Source organism: Lissotriton vulgaris, chromosome 7 (assembly GCF_964263255.1).
Source record: "Lissotriton vulgaris chromosome 7, aLisVul1.2, whole genome shotgun sequence".
Classification (NCBI taxonomy): Eukaryota; Metazoa; Chordata; class Amphibia; order Caudata; family Salamandridae; genus Lissotriton; species Lissotriton vulgaris.
Genome location: NC_141695.1, coordinates 1,049,991,229 through 1,050,006,471, shown reverse-complemented (window position 1 = coordinate 1,050,006,471; position 15,243 = coordinate 1,049,991,229). Strand labels below are relative to the sequence as shown.

The 15,243-nt window shown below is 48.5% G+C and overlaps 1 protein-coding gene across 2 annotated transcripts in view; it reads right to left on the bottom strand.

The window, feature by feature from the left end:
* Positions 1 to 15,243, bottom strand: part of SEC24A (SEC24 homolog A, COPII component) — a 590,503-nt gene that overhangs the window by 294,388 nt on the left and 280,872 nt on the right. For both annotated transcript variants that reach the window (XR_015297552.1, XM_086931494.1), the window contains exon 11: positions 2,041 to 2,159. Coding sequence is in view for 1 of the 2 variants with exons in the window: in XM_086931494.1 (XP_086787620.1) it covers positions 2,041 to 2,159 (119 nt within the window). In the remaining variant the exon portion in view is untranslated. The remainder of the gene's footprint in view (positions 1 to 2,040; positions 2,160 to 15,243) is intronic.

Here is a 15,243-nt window from a genome sequence, read left to right as displayed (position 1 = left end):
GAACGTCCGAAAGTGCTTTGTTAAAAGACAGCAGTGGCTTTGCAGAGTTAGCGGCTGGCTGAAGCACTTCTGTCAGGAGGTTAGTCCTGAAGGCCACAGTAGGGAGCTCAAGGCTGAAGGCCGCTCTACGCAACACCACTGCATAACTTGCACCCTCCCCTGTAGCCAAGGTAAGAGTTAGCATGCCAAGATCAGGAGAGGTATCAAGACCACTGCCACCCCCAGCTCCTCTGCCCAGTCCGGGGCAAGCTCACACTGTGCTGTGAGTGGGTCCTCAGACCCCTCCTAGTCATCCCCTTCCTACGAAGGCTAACAAACAGGCCGAAAATAAAACGATCCCCATCGGTGTCGGAATCGGCGTTGAGCGTCACTGGTCCGGCGCCATATCCACATCAGGGTTGAAACCGGGGGCAACGCCTTCCTGTGGGCCGGGCGACGTCAGAGTGGTGCCGGTGGGGTCGACGTCGTGAAGGTGTCACAAGGTCAACCGGAGACGAGCACGGATCCATGAGGGTCCTGCGGTGCTGGGGCCGACAGCGATGCCGGAGCCGCTGGCAATAAAGAGCTAGGACCCCCGCGGGGTCAGAAGGCGCACCGGGGGGCCCGAGGGCCCAAAGAGGCGAGCATTGGCTGACAGAAATTCCTGCAGCTGGACTTGATTCGCCGACGGACCCCGGAAGGGCGAGTAGGCCGGCAGTTAGTGTGTAAGCTCCACCGGCCCTAAAGGACGGTCCGTGAGGTCTTTTTTCTGAGAGAGGAGGATTACAAATTGGAGCAAGGTACCCCCCAAGACCAGCACAGACTAACTACTATTAAAGCAAGAAGCTTATTCCCTCGTTTTTTGAATAAAGATGACAGAGCAAAGAACATATCTTTTTTTAAAAACAAACGGCCGTCCTTCAGAGAAATAGAACGCAAGATAGAAGTGATAATTGATGAATCACCAGATGGGCTTGTGATAGAAAAGATTTCACCAAGGACAACCTTCATGAAAATAAGAAATGATATATAAACTGTAAGAGCTTGAATTCGCCCATTGACTAAAGCGACTAGCCAGCAGTCTAACTAGAGTGTACTTTTTAAATGAAAAAATTGTCCTGAAGAAGGTGACTACCTATCTCACCGAAACGCCGCGTCGACATATTTTTTCTTCGTTTAAGAGAATCTTGTTTTTAATAATGAAATGTGTTTTTATGAATAAATATGATGTTTTTAACCCACAATACATGTAAGAATAGAAAATAAATTTCAGAGATAAACCTCATAATTTTTTGTCTCCTCACTCTTTGTTTCAATTTGATGCTCGATGTAAATATTTGAAATACATCATCCTTGCAAAATTGTAAATTTGTTAATCCATATACAACCTCAGAAAAAATCCAGTGTTTACCCATTGTCTTTTACCAAGATCCCTTAGAGACTTTAGCCTCTTTACTCAAACTCAGTCAAAAAGTGACCGGGGGTACCGCTCTCTCCGGATCTGCGCTTGCTGGCGTAGAAAAAGAAAGAACTGACGTCAGCGTGCGAGGGCGCCATCTAAGTAGCTGCAGCGATGTCATCTCAGCGACCACGACACCAACAATGGACGCGGAGCCACACAAGGCCACCTTCTGACGCGCGGGGGTACTGCTGACAAAAACTTTCCAGATCCAGTCTGACACCTGGGGGTAGTTCTAAGGAAAGGAATCTATCACTACGTGTTTCTTTCACATCTGACGCTTGCCATCATTCAAATCACGACCTAGTATGAACACAATCAGAGAGGCTGCAACACAATTTGCCACTTCACTGCGCAGCATCAAAAAGGACAAGTGGATTTTTGTACAGGACCAGTAGATTTCTAAATTATTGAGCCCTCGGGTAAGTACATATTTTATAAAATTCCCCATCACTGTTGCACATGGATAGAGTACAGAGCATGAAGTGGTGAGGCTGCAATACATTTACCATTTTTTATCTCTTTACAACACAGCCAGCTTGCCTAAAACAGCACTGCAATAAATCGATCTAGAGATATTCAAGAAAAGGTGCTGTACATACCTTCAATATCTGAAACTATCAACATCTGAGGTTGGGAAAGACCTTCTTGTAAACTGTAGAAATGTATTGTGCTGTCAAATGTTATAAAGCCAATTTTTGTTCTACTGTTGCCAGGAAGTCTAAAATGAAACAATATTGAAAGGAATCAATACAGATAAAGCAAGTACCATGATACTAGGAAAAATGTTATGTTCTTCAAATTAATAAGAAGAGGACCCAGTTAACACTCAACACATTATTTTCAACACTGGCTTAAGGAAGGGCACTTTTTATTTTTTAGGTAATTTTCAAATGTCTTTTACATGACTATGTAAGAGGACTATGACTGCCTTACTCCTGTACAACCTACTTTGCGCCAAGGGAAATAAATAAAAGTTGTAAATTTTGGGCACTGCCTTTGGTACAGCTTCAGCTTATTGAACCCTGAATCATGCTGAGCTAGCATGCGGATCCATTATATACAACCACCAGCTCTTTATTATGGTTTAAGCCTTTATAAAGGCACAGTGGTTGCCAGAATCCTGCACAAGAATATACACAATAGCCTACCCACAACATTACAATACGAATGCTTGTGCCACCTGAAGAGCCGCAGCCTGGGAAGGAATGGTGTGAATGACCCTGCACTCCCTACAATAACAACCATTGGCATAGCCAATAGGTTTCGCCTTTGGGACCTTATACATGTTTAGCCAGGCAGCACATTACCCATTACATTGCATTAGCCAATACAAAATATCAACATGTGTACGTGCATTGAGGACTTCTACGTAGCATGTCACAAGCAATCCCAAGCAGTGATGTAATGAGCAGGTCATCTCTGCTTCAGATTCCCTGCAATGCTTTTACTAGAAGAACTTTTTTGCAATGCTGCGAGCTGTGGCATTTCTCAGGAGCAAGCAGGGGCCCTGTAAAGTGAGTCCCTGCACTTCCATATTTTACTAACATCCCTGATCAAAGGAAAAAAACGATCACAATATGGGCTCAGTATTATTTATTTTTTGTTGTAAAATTTTTATTGCAGAAACACAGAAAATACCAGCCTACAAGGAGCTCTTCAGCGGAACCGTATTTTGGAATGTCATAATGATTAGAACAGTGTCACGCGGCCACTCAGCCCACACCCCGGAGGTCGGGCGGCAAGTGTCGACCATATGCTGAAGGCATATCCACAAGAACCAGGTTAGGCATTCAAAGTCATGTCAATATTCTGCTTTTTCTTTTAACCCCTCCCCCCCCCCCCCCCCCCCCCCCCCCCCCACCCCAACTTTACATTTTAACTGAAACCAGTACTACAGTCACAGAATTAGCCACACCTTACACTTCTGGCTGCATTCGTGGTAATTTCTCTAAATACACCCGTACATTAGTGTGCAGCCCATCTTCCCCCATCCCATCCCCACCCAACACGAGACTGTGCTCTTCATTACCTTGTCTCTCCGCATTGCACTTCTATCCTCCAATGCTCTCACTCAAGGCTTTATAGTCGTTCAGTTCTAGATGTCAATAGCGGTCTCGCGCCCCCCCTCTCACCTGGTGTCCCCCCTCACTGCCCGCTTCCAATCCATGATATTGTCTCCATTTGGCCCATACTCTGCGGAACTTTTTGGGACAACCTCTTGCTTTATAGGTCACCCTTTCTGCAGCCATGTAAAGGTCCAGACCCCGTCTCCACTCCTCAATGTCTGGTGCCTCTGTGGCCCCCCAGTATTTTGCGATGTCCATTTTAGCTACTACCAGTGCTAGCACCAGGAAAATGAGCAGTGGGCGTGGCAGGTCCACCTCATTCGTCATACCCAGCAGGGCCAGCTTAGGCTCCAGTGGTAGTTCCACCCCTAGGACTTCCCCCAGTTCAGTAAAAATTTGTTACCAGTAGGTACGTATTTTGTCGCAAGCCCATATGGTGTGGTAGAAGTCCCCCTGTTGCTGGCGGCACCGAAGGCATGCCGGATCAGTTATTCTCCCCATTTTAAGGAGTCGTATTCTATCGAAGTACGTTCTGTGGAGCACATTTAACTGAAGGAGGCGTAGCCTTGATTTGATCGCTACTTCCCGGGGATGCATGAGAACTATCTCCCAATACAGATCTTCCATCACCCCCACATCTGCCTCCCATATGCCCCTAAGTTTTGTCTGGTCACCTAGCATGTTATTAGTCAAAGTTTTGTAGGTGAGGGAGACTGCCTGGCTCATAATCTGTTCCTGAAGGAGTCTGTCCTCCAGTGGCGCGTATTCCGGTATCTCTGTGAGCGTGATATTTTGGGCCCGCCAAGCATGTCTCAGCTGTGTGTTTGAATGTCTGTGAGTGGTGTAGCCCAAATTCAGTCTGAAGCGCCTGGAATGACTTGCGTGCTCCCCTTGAGATCACGTTCCCTATGCTCGATATGCCTATGTCATCCCACCTCTGGAAGCCCCTCAGCTTACAGAGTTCTTTTACCATTGGCAGTGCCATAACGGCGTCTGTTTGGTGGGTTTCCCCTTCCATCCCATACGTTTTGTAGCCTTGGACCAGGCTCTCAGCGTGATTACCGTCGCCGGTAGGAGCGACTTCCTCGCCGTACCACCATATAGATAGTATAGTATGTTTTTGGGTGACATTTTGTACCTTTCGAGCGCATACGTCGGGTGATCCGCCAGCGTGTGGATCCAGTCGTTTATCGGAGTCAGGTGTTCCGCCCAATAGTAGGCCTCTAAGTTGGGTAGCAAGATCCCCCCACTGTATTGGTGTCGTTGGAGCGTCTGCAGGGCTATCTGTGGTTGCTTTCCTAACCACAGGAAGGTACGAAGATCCGCATGGATCTTTGATATCGTCGTGGGCGGGAGTGGGTAGTATTCATTTTGGAGCGCGTATAGGAACTTAGGGAGGGTAATCATTTTGTGCATCGCCGCCCGACCCAGAAGGGTGAGCGGCAATTGCTTCCACCTATTCATGTCCACCACCGCCTCCCTCACAATCGGCTCTATGTTTTTACTGAATGAGAGTTTCTTGTCTAGGGTAATATAAATGCCCAGGTACTGAAAACCTAGCGCGGTGGTGACCAGTCGCTCAGGCAAGGTCCCCCACTTCTTCATCCCCTGTGGATCATATATAACAGACTTATGCCAATTTATGGTGTGGCCCGCTCTTGCTCCAAAACTGTCCAATTCCCTAAACAACGCCGGCACCGTAGTTTCGGGTTTAGTGATGTACAATAGTACGTCATCGGCATAGTGATATTTTTTCCTGCACGGCCTCTGAGGCCTCTTGCGAGAAGCCATGAATATCCGGGTTCTGTCTAATCTTCGCTGCCAGGATTTCGATGGTTAGCGTGAATAGAAGGGGCGATAACGGGCGCCCCTGGCGTGTACCCCTTTCAACTTGGAATTCACGGGATAATCTCCCATTCACCCTCACTCGCACACTCGGTGCAGTGTATAGGAGCTGTATCCACCTCCGAAATTTTGGGCCAAGGCCAAACCTCTGTAGCGCCGCCATGAGGAAGGGCCAGTGCACCGCGTCAAACGCTTTTTCTGCATCGAGGGAAAGAAACCAGTGGGGTTCACTCCTTAACTTGACTTCTTGGAGCCAATTGTGCGTGCGCCTGAGGTTTAATTTAGTTGCTCTATCTGGCAGAAACCCCCGACTGGTCCATATGTACGAGGTTTGGGATTACCGATCTCAGGCGAGTAGCTAAGATAGTCGCTATAATCTTCACCTCCATATTAAGGAGAGAAATGGGGCGGTAGGAGGCACATTCATCCTTTGGTTTGCCCTCCTTATAAATCGGCACAATGGTGGCCAGTGCAAGGTCTGGTGGCAGGGTCCCTTCCTGGTATGATTTGGTGAAGAGGGTTTTAAGGTGTCGCGTCAAGAGATCAGTTGCCCGTTTAAAGAATTCCGCTGGGAACCCGTTTGGTCCCGGCGTCTTACCCGTTTTCAGTTTGGTTATAGCTTCTGATATCTCGTCTAACGTGATATCCGCTTCCAGAACCGTGCAAGTTTCGGAGGACAGTGTTGGTACCTCCGTCAGTTCCATATATTGCAACGCCCGGTCGGCATCCCCCAAGTCTTTGGCCGCCTAGAAGTGTTCGTAGTGTGTCGCAAATGCCTCCTCTATCCCTGCCTCATTGGACACCAATCCCCCTTCCGCCGACTTGATTTGTTCCACCCACCTTGCCGCCCTTTCCTTCCTACTCAGCCATGCCAGGAGCCTACCAGATTTATCCCCCACATCGTACAGACGATGGAGGGTCGCCAGGGACTGTGTCCGCGCCTCATTTGATACTACCTCTCTATATGTCCTTTGCGTATCAAGCAGTTGCCGCAGAGTCTCCGCGTCATTGTGTGCTTGATATTCCTCTTCCAAGTTCAAAATTGTGGCTTCCAGGTCTGCTACCTCTGCTTGTTGTTTCCGTCGCTCTTCCCCCAACCTCCTCTGTATTCTGTCCCGCAGGACTGGCTTCATCGCCTCCCAGAAGGTAGTCCCTGAGGCGACTGATCCTTCATTCTCAGCTACATACACCGTAATGTCTGCCCTAATGCCACGTGTAATCTCCGGAGTCTGGAGATCCCAGGCCGCCAAACGCCATTCAGCACCTCTTCTCCCACTCACCCCTCCCACCTTTGCATATAGGGGCGAGTGGTCCGAGATTCCCCTCGCCTTGTATTCTACCACATCATCTGCTGTTAGGTATTGCCTTGCTACGAATATATAGTCGAGTCTCGAAAAGACCCTATGTGCCCCGGAGTAGAATGAGTAAGCGGTTCGTGTAGGGTGTCGCCACCGCCATATGTCAGTGAGTCCTATATCAGTCATCTGCTGTGACAGCGCTGTCTGTGTTCCCCCTCTACGTGCTTGCCCCGTACGATCTAGCTCTTCAGACATCACATCGTTGAAGTCGCCCCCTACTATTTGTATGGTGTCCGCTGTATCTAAGAGAATGGACATGATGGCCTTGAGCGTACGTGCATGGAGTTTCGGTGGTGCATAGACCGAGCTTATAGTGTACCTATGTCTCCTCCACGTCCCTTGCACTCCCACATATGTCCCTTGGGGGTCACTCCATGTGCGCGTGGCACAGAATGGGGATGACTTTTTAATTAGGATCGCCACCCCTCTGGAGTCCGATGTGTACCCTGTATGTGCCAGGACCTTATGTCGACCTCTCGCTATGAACGCACATTTATCCCCTCGAAGGGGTGTTTCTTGTAACAGAATGACATCCGGTGCTGTTCTCTTAAGGTATGCATTCACCAATCCCCGTTTAATTTTAGATCCCAAGCCGTTCACGTTCCACGTTAAGATAGTGGCTCTCCTGTCCTCCTGTTGTGGTGTATCTAATGTACCTGCCATTGGGAAGATTGATACTCAGCTATCGTTGGTACCGGTGATGGATGCATGGAACGGTGTGCCGAAGTGTATGACTGTAGCTCTCCCCCTCCCCCACTGTTCCCCCCCCCCCCAACTTGTTATAACACTGTACCCCCTCGCTCCCCCCCTCCCCACCACCCTCCCCTTCCAGACTCATCCCCATACAGGACAGAGCTTTCAGCTGGAGCCGGTCTGTCGCCCACCCTGTCCCCCCCGTAGTTCAACTACACCTCACCCTTCCCTCCCAAAGTAGAATGTTGTGGGGTTACTAGTCCAGACTCTGCGCCCAGACGGAACTAAGCCAAACCAAAACACAAACTTTTAGAAGATAAAAAACAAGGGACAGTGTCAACTTGCGTGTCTCAGGTCACCCCGGCCGTTGTCTCCGGTAACCCACTCGATCATTGTTCATGAGTGTGAATCTTGTGTAGCTGTATCAGTCCCGCTATTCTTGCCGGAGGAGTCCTGCTCTAGGTTGCGTATCACCTTCACCAGTGGATGTATCGAGTTCTGCCCCTCTCCTTGCTCGTCCTCCTCTGCTTCCGAAGCCCCGCACTCTACAACGTCCTCCTCATCTCCTTCTGAGTGTATCTGCTTACGGAAACCCTGCAGTCTGGAGCCCGCTGTGGATGATTCTCCAGGCGACTCAGACTTCCCTCTCCTCACTCCCGTGGAGGTGCATGCCTGGTACGGTGTCCCAGGCGTGCGTGAATGTAGCCGTCTAGATCTCCGTCTTTGCGGTTTAGGGAGACCCCATTGTGCCTTCTCCCTATTTAGGATCGGTCTCTCCTCGAGCCACTGCCAGGCATCTTTATGGTGGTTGAAGAATATTAATTTTTCTTTGTATATGACCTTGAGTTTTGCCGGGAAAAGCAGCATGTAGGTGATGTTCAGTGTCCCAAGTTTCGCTTTCACTGTGTCGAAGGAGCCTCTCTGTTTCTGCACCTCCTGGCTGTAATCCGGGAAAATCATTATGTTAGTGTTCTCCAGCCGAATCTCTCCCAATTTCCTTGCTTCCTGCAGTATCAAATCCCTGTCCGCGAAATTGAGAAAGCGCGCGATAACCGGTCTAGGTCTCGCACCCTCCGGAGGTTTTGCTAGCAGTGCTCTATGCGCTCTCTCGATGACGAAGCACGTAGACAACTGTGCCACTGGGAAGGTTGTAGACAGCCACGTGTGAAGGAACGCCGCCATGTTATTTCCCTCGATTCCTTCTCTAAATCCCACAAAGCGCAGGTTGTTGCGGCGTGCCCTATTTTCGGCATCGTCCACTTTCCATAATAATTGTCTGTGGGAGGCTTGGAGTTCCATCATATCTTTCCGGAGTGTAGTGAGCGAGTCTTCCGCCTCCCCAATTCGCGTTTCAGTCTCCGTAACTAGCTGACAGGTTCCTGAAATCTTGTCGCAGGAGAGTGACCTCCGACCCCACCTCTTCGATTTTGATTTCTAGGGCCGCTCTGGATTCCTGGATGTTCGATCTTGAAGCTTGAATAGCTGCTAGTAGCCTACCAGTGTCTATTGGCCCCTCAGAAGCAGTGTTGGGGGTCTCCCTGCCCGGGCGTGATGTCGCAAAATTATCCATAGGGCCCTGTTTCGGAGGTTTGGGCAGTGCATCTTTTTTCCCCATGGTTGGCTGCCTCGGATCAGTTCCGCTCATATGCCGCTGATGTTGCTCGCTGCACTAGGCCCAGTCGCGACTGTTGCTCTGCCCTTATGGTGTCTCCCCGGGTCTGGTCCCGCAAGGCATGCTAAGTGTGCCCTCTAGAGGCCAGCCTCCCGACCCCTTTGCAGTGCCAGGTATCGGTGGTACCTCTTAGACGTGGGTCTTCTCGCTTGTGCTGTTGCCGCTTCGTGGGTCAGTCACTGCCAGCCTGTTACCCCCGTCCGTGTTCACAAATGCCCAATAGTGTTTTGGCCAGCTTCCGGACTGTATTCTCGCTGGACACCACCCCCATACACTTTGACTCGCCGGATCTCAGCCTCCTGCTGATTATAATGTTACGTTACTCAAATTATTGATGCGGGATCTGTGGATCTCCAGTGTCGGGATTAGCGTGATGCCTCCTCTCTCAGCCCGTTGGTTGTCCCAATCGTGAGTGGCCCACCGTTTCCGGGCCTGTGGCTCTCTCACCACTGAGTGGCCCTATATCGGCCCCCGCTTGGGTCGTCCAGCCTCCGACCTCCACAGTCTGGTAGGCAGCGGTCGTCACCCCCCTTCTGCTGATCTGGTGCTTCAACTCTGTCAGTGCCCGCAGGATCCCCTGCTTCAGCGGACCCGGCTTTCAATCTCTTTTGTGGTGCCTCACAACGTCCTCCTGGGAGCCCAGGTGGGGCGCACGCTTTCCACCGACGCTGGCTGTCTCTCCTCACCGCGCCGCCCTGTTGGTAAAGGGCGACCGGGTGTGCGCTGTCTAGGTGGCTGCCTCCCGATCTGCGAGCTCCTCCGTTGCCGCGCGGGGCCTCCCCGGGTCAGTGCTCCCCTCTCTGCCTCTGGCGGGGCCCCCCGGTCGACTCCCAATCACCACCAATGGCTTAGGCCGCCATCTTGGTGAAGGGTGGTAGGGAGTCGGGGTCTCTCACCTCCTGTTTTGGGCCTGTCCGGGCGGCTTTCCAGCAGGATCTCTTCCTCCTTCCCGGATCCGTAGCCCGACGTGGCTTCGCAGCCCTCCTCTGGTTCCCGACCGCCTCCTCCGAATCACGCCGCCATGCTGGTACAGTGCAGCCGGGCGTCAGGACCGTCCGCCACCGAGGGGTCCGCCTGCGGGTCTCACCATAAGTGTCCCGAAGCCTCTCAGTGCCCACAGACGTCCTGCAGTGGGACCCTCCACGTACCTCGCTCCCGCTTCGGCACTAGAGCATCGCCGGCGTCGCCATCTTGCCTTCCTGGAGCCATTGCCGGCCGGCAAGCCTAACTTCAGTTGCACGGCTCAGGGAGCTCCGGCGAGATCCGCAGGATAGCGCTGCCGCTTCCGGGGCTCAAGCTACACGTTTTCAGGGTTTTGCAAGTGGGTATTCAGCACGTAAAAGTCGAATTATGTAGGCATCGGCCGGGAGCTCCCGGGCTGCACGTCTAGCTCGGCATGTTGCAAGCCACGCCCCCCAAGGGCTCAGTATTATTATTTTATTTTTTTTAAACTTTATTTTCAGTTTTAATGACACTAAAAACATTCACAGCTATTCAACCCCGCCTCCCCCCTCATCCCCCATATCATCATACATAACATTTGGTCACAGTTCGATAGGGTCCACATGGGCTCAGTATTATTACAATGGGGAGACAGGTCTTTGCATTAAGCAGTTCTCCGAGGTAACCATAAAAGAAGTCACAACATTTTATGTGCAATAGAATATTGAAAAATGCATGCTTCTGGAAAAGATTAGTCTGAGTCCAAATTAGATAAGACCTGAGTGTTTTTAGGTTATGATGACGTTGAGAAGCAGCCCCCCCCAAAGCAGAAATACACATTTCAAGCCTGCCTTAAGGTGCCTTTAGGCCTAAACTGAGTTTACCTTGGTGACTTTGCTCCGTGCTTTAAACATGTTAGAGCTTGCGTTTGAATAAGTTTAGTGGGCACTTTCGGAGCTCCCTAATGTCTGGGCCTCTCCGGCCAATAATCAGAAGTGATCAAGGGGAAAAACAGAAGAACATGGCAAGATACAGAGAGAGCAAGGCAGACACTCAAACAAATACTCTGTAACAGCCCCAGACTCAGTCAGATAGAGGGGTTGGGAATACAATAAGAACAACAGCAGAGAAGAGGCAAGAAAAAAGAAAGAAGTAAGGCACAGTACATAGAACAAGATCTAAAAAAGAAGCAGAGGAATGCACAGAGACATAAGGCGCAGAGGTTAACCGAGGAAGAACATTAGATGGCATACATAGAAAGAAACAGTGGAAAAAAAACAGATAGCCAAAAGGTAATACCCAGACAAACAAAGGGAAACCATTGGTCAACAGAAAAGTGGAAAAGCGGTAGAGCCAGTACATATAGAAAACAAGTGATTGGCTTTGCTAATCGGCTGGGTGTAGAAAAATGGATGACTGAAGGGAGGGCGAGTGTTAACAGTACGTTTAACAAGTGCGTCCGCAAATGCAGCTGCAGCATCCCATGAGAGGTGCGTGCACGCTCTCGAGCCGCTGCTCGTAACAGCAAGCCATAGGCCGGAAGTCCAGTGAGTGGTGTGCGCGTAACAGCAAGCCATAGGACAGATGTCAGTCCTGAGCGTTTCCAGGAGGTCCTTTTTCCTAGAGCAGCGCATGCGCGCTGCCTAGGATAGACCTCAAAAGCATTTTAATCCATTTGTTATGGTGGTACACCCCAATGCCCAAATTACAATACATACAATAGTATAGAACTAAAACATGTTCTTCACCTAGTCATTCACAGGGTCTTTCATAAAGAACTTATACGATAATTCCATATTTGAAAATAAGTCCCTTGGATGCGTGCAACAATGATCGCTGTCAGATGTTTTGATCCATGAAAGACTAGCTCTTTTCGTCCTCAATAAGTTAATCGTTTCCATGGCAAGTGAATTCTTCATTTTCCATTACATTGAGTCTTTCCCCCACTCTGCAGTTTTTGCCCATCTCAACTCATTTTGAATGTTGGCATTGAATTTACGGATGTTTCCTTGTTCTGTGGACAACCATATCAAATCACAAAGGCAGGGCTGACCCATATAGAGAGTAGAACTTCAGACACCTATGAGCAATTATTAAATGTCTTATGCTTCAGACTGAAAGCTTCACATCTTTAGAAAAAAATCTTTGGACCTTTCTCTAGGACACTGACTTGCTTGCACCTTTATTTACGCCTACCACGATTAAATGTGAAAAATACTAAATGTAATGTCATCACCAAGCCCCGAAAATAAACCAACCTCCTTGTCTAAGTCAACCACAAGTCTCATTACTGTTTTCATGAATGTTTAAGCTGAGATGGTGACAGACCGAGGTTAAATAATGAATCTGTGTCCACATGGTTCTCTAAAGAACATGTTATCTTTATATACTTTTGGTTCTAGCTAGAGTGCTGTCTTTTCTTAGTATATCGACCTCTTATGTCTTCTGTTTGTTACTAATGTACAGTAGATAAAGTCAATGGTCACATGTTCATTCACTTGTGGCATCTGTCATTGGAATAGTGAAGTCAGATTTGTTTTATTACTTCTCAAGCACTGCTTGGATAAAAAGAAAGCATGGTAATGCCTAATAAGTTTCAGGAAAAGTACAATGGAAGTAAACATTTGTCCTGCATTCTTTCACAGGCCAAAGGAATAATTTAGAACAGTGGTTACCAAACTTTTCACTCCTGAGGACCCCCATTGAACAGTATATTTATTAGAATCACAACAGCCCTGTACTCTTTATGAGGACAGGGTACTAAGCACAGAACAAAACTCTTAGGAAAATACTTCAAGTGCACAATTAAAACAAGTGCCCGAGGGCACGGGAAGTTCTAATGGTCTCGGGCGTTGACAGGGGGGTCTCGCCTTCCAAAAGTTTGAAGACCTCTGGCTTAGTGTCAAAGATTACTCCAAGGTTTCTGACTTTTTGGACTGGTGATGGGGGTGAACCTAGTTCTGCTGGCCACAAGAGGGAGGACCAGGAAGGTGTATGATTACCTAGAATCATTACTTCCGTCTTGCTAGAGTTCAATCTGAGCGAGTTGTTTGCCATCCAAGCACTAATGGGCAACATTCCTTTTTGAAAATTGGCTGCAACCCTGGCGCCATCATTGTGTATTGCCAACACTAGTTGGGTATCGTCAGCATAAGAAGTCCGGATAAGGTTGTGAGATTTGATGACCCTCGCCAAGTCGGACACACAGATATTAAACAGTGTCCGGCTTAGCGAGGATCCCTGAGGGACACCACAAGGGAAGGAGAAAGGAGGGGAGGTGAAGTTGCCCAAAGTGACTGTTTGTGTGCGGTTGGACAGGAATGATGCAAGAAGGGCTCTGACCACATGAGTGACACCCAAAGCAGAGACCCGGTCTATCAAGATGGTGTGATCGACCGTGTCGAATGCTGCCGAGAGGTCCAGTAAGATTAGAACCGCTGCTCCTCCTGCATCCAAGATTTTTTTCATTTCATCAGAAGCTTTAATGAGGGCAGTTTCAGTGCCATGTCCCTTTCTGAACCCAAATTGGGTGTCGTCCAATAGATGGTGTTGCTCGATGAAATATGCCAATTGGGTGTTCATGGCTTTTTCTGCAATTTTTGCTGGTAGGGGCAGAGATGCAATGGGTCTATAGCTAGCAGTGTCAAGATTTTTCTTTCTGATGAGGGGCTTGATGACCGTTTTTTTCCAAATGGCGGGGTATATGCCAGTTTTGAACATAGAGTTAATTATATTGGTTAGGTTGGATCCTATGATAGCGGGGTAAGATTGAGAGTACTTGGAGGGCATGGGTCTTATGGGAACCTGATTTAGTAGCAGAAAGAAGAGGAGTAATGGAATCTGGGGAGACTTGATTGAATTCTTTGAAGAGTGGGGGTTGAACTGTGTTGGTGAGAATAGAATCTGGAGGGGGAAGGGGGGCTGTGGGGATAGTAGCTCCATTGATGTCGGTTGTGGAGGTGATGGATGATTTGTTTAATGAGAAATTATTGTATATAATGCAGACCTTTTCTTGGAAATGAGTGGCTAGAGAGATACAGAGTGTCTGGGTGGCAGTGATGGGGAGGGTTGAACCTTGCCCTGATAACTTAGATACCACTTGGAAGAGTTGTGTAGCAGAGTTTTTTGCAGATTCAATTTGATTGCAGTAAAAATTGCTTTTGGCTGCAATCAGCAGGCGTTTATAATTGCCAAGGGATTGTTTATAAAGAACTTTTTGTGTGGGATCATAGTTTGAACGCCAGCGATGTTCTTGGTGTTTACATTTTTGCTTTTCGCACCTAAGAGTTTCAGTGAACCAAGGGGCCGAGACTGTGATCCGTTTGATCAATCTAGGTTTGGTAGGTACCGCCTTATTAACTGCAGAGCTAATCCAGCGTGTATAAAGATTAGCCGCCAGCTCAGAATTATCTGGGGGTAATCAGGTTGAAGTGTGATTGAGGAGGATTGAAACTCAAGGTGGTTGATCTTGCTCCAGGCTTCAAACTTTCTAGGGAGCGAGGGAGTTGTGTGGGGGAGTTTATTGGTGTTGGGTTGAATGTGAAAAAGAACTGCATGATGGTCAGTCCAAGGTAATTCTAGAACATCTCCCAGGACCGTACATTGGTCATTAGAAAATAGTCCATCTAGAGTGTGCCCAGCTAAATGAGTGGCAGAAGAGACCAATTGTGTGAGACCTACAGCCTCTAGTTCAGCTAATAAGGCTGAGGTGTCTTGGTCATCCTTCAATTCCAGATAAAAGTTAAAGTCTCCTAAATTGGAGATGTTATTTTTACCTGCCCCAGTTCTAGAAGACAACTCAGCGAGGAAAGTAATTCTGTGCGAGATCCTGGGGACGGTAAAGAAGAATCTCTTTAAAAAATGAAAGGTGTGTGGTTGTTATCGAGAAGCAACATGCTTCAGAGATATTGGTGGGGACAAGTTCTGATTTAATAGAAATATTGTCCTGGTAGAAGATAGCAAGGCCGCCACCCTTTTTATCTTGTCTATCGAATCTACAGATGGAGAAACCTTCCGGTGTGGCTGTATAGAAGTCAGGCCCTGAGGCCTGGTCACCCCAAGTTTCCGTCATAAATAGGAGATCCAAATTATGATTTTCAATGAAATTTCGAATTTCATATTTATGCTTTGGTAGAAAGCGGGCGTTTATCAATGCCGCGTGGATGGTTGCATATGGGGTGATAGTGTTAGAGGAGTGGTGGTGTGACTGAGGGGTGTCTAAGGAGT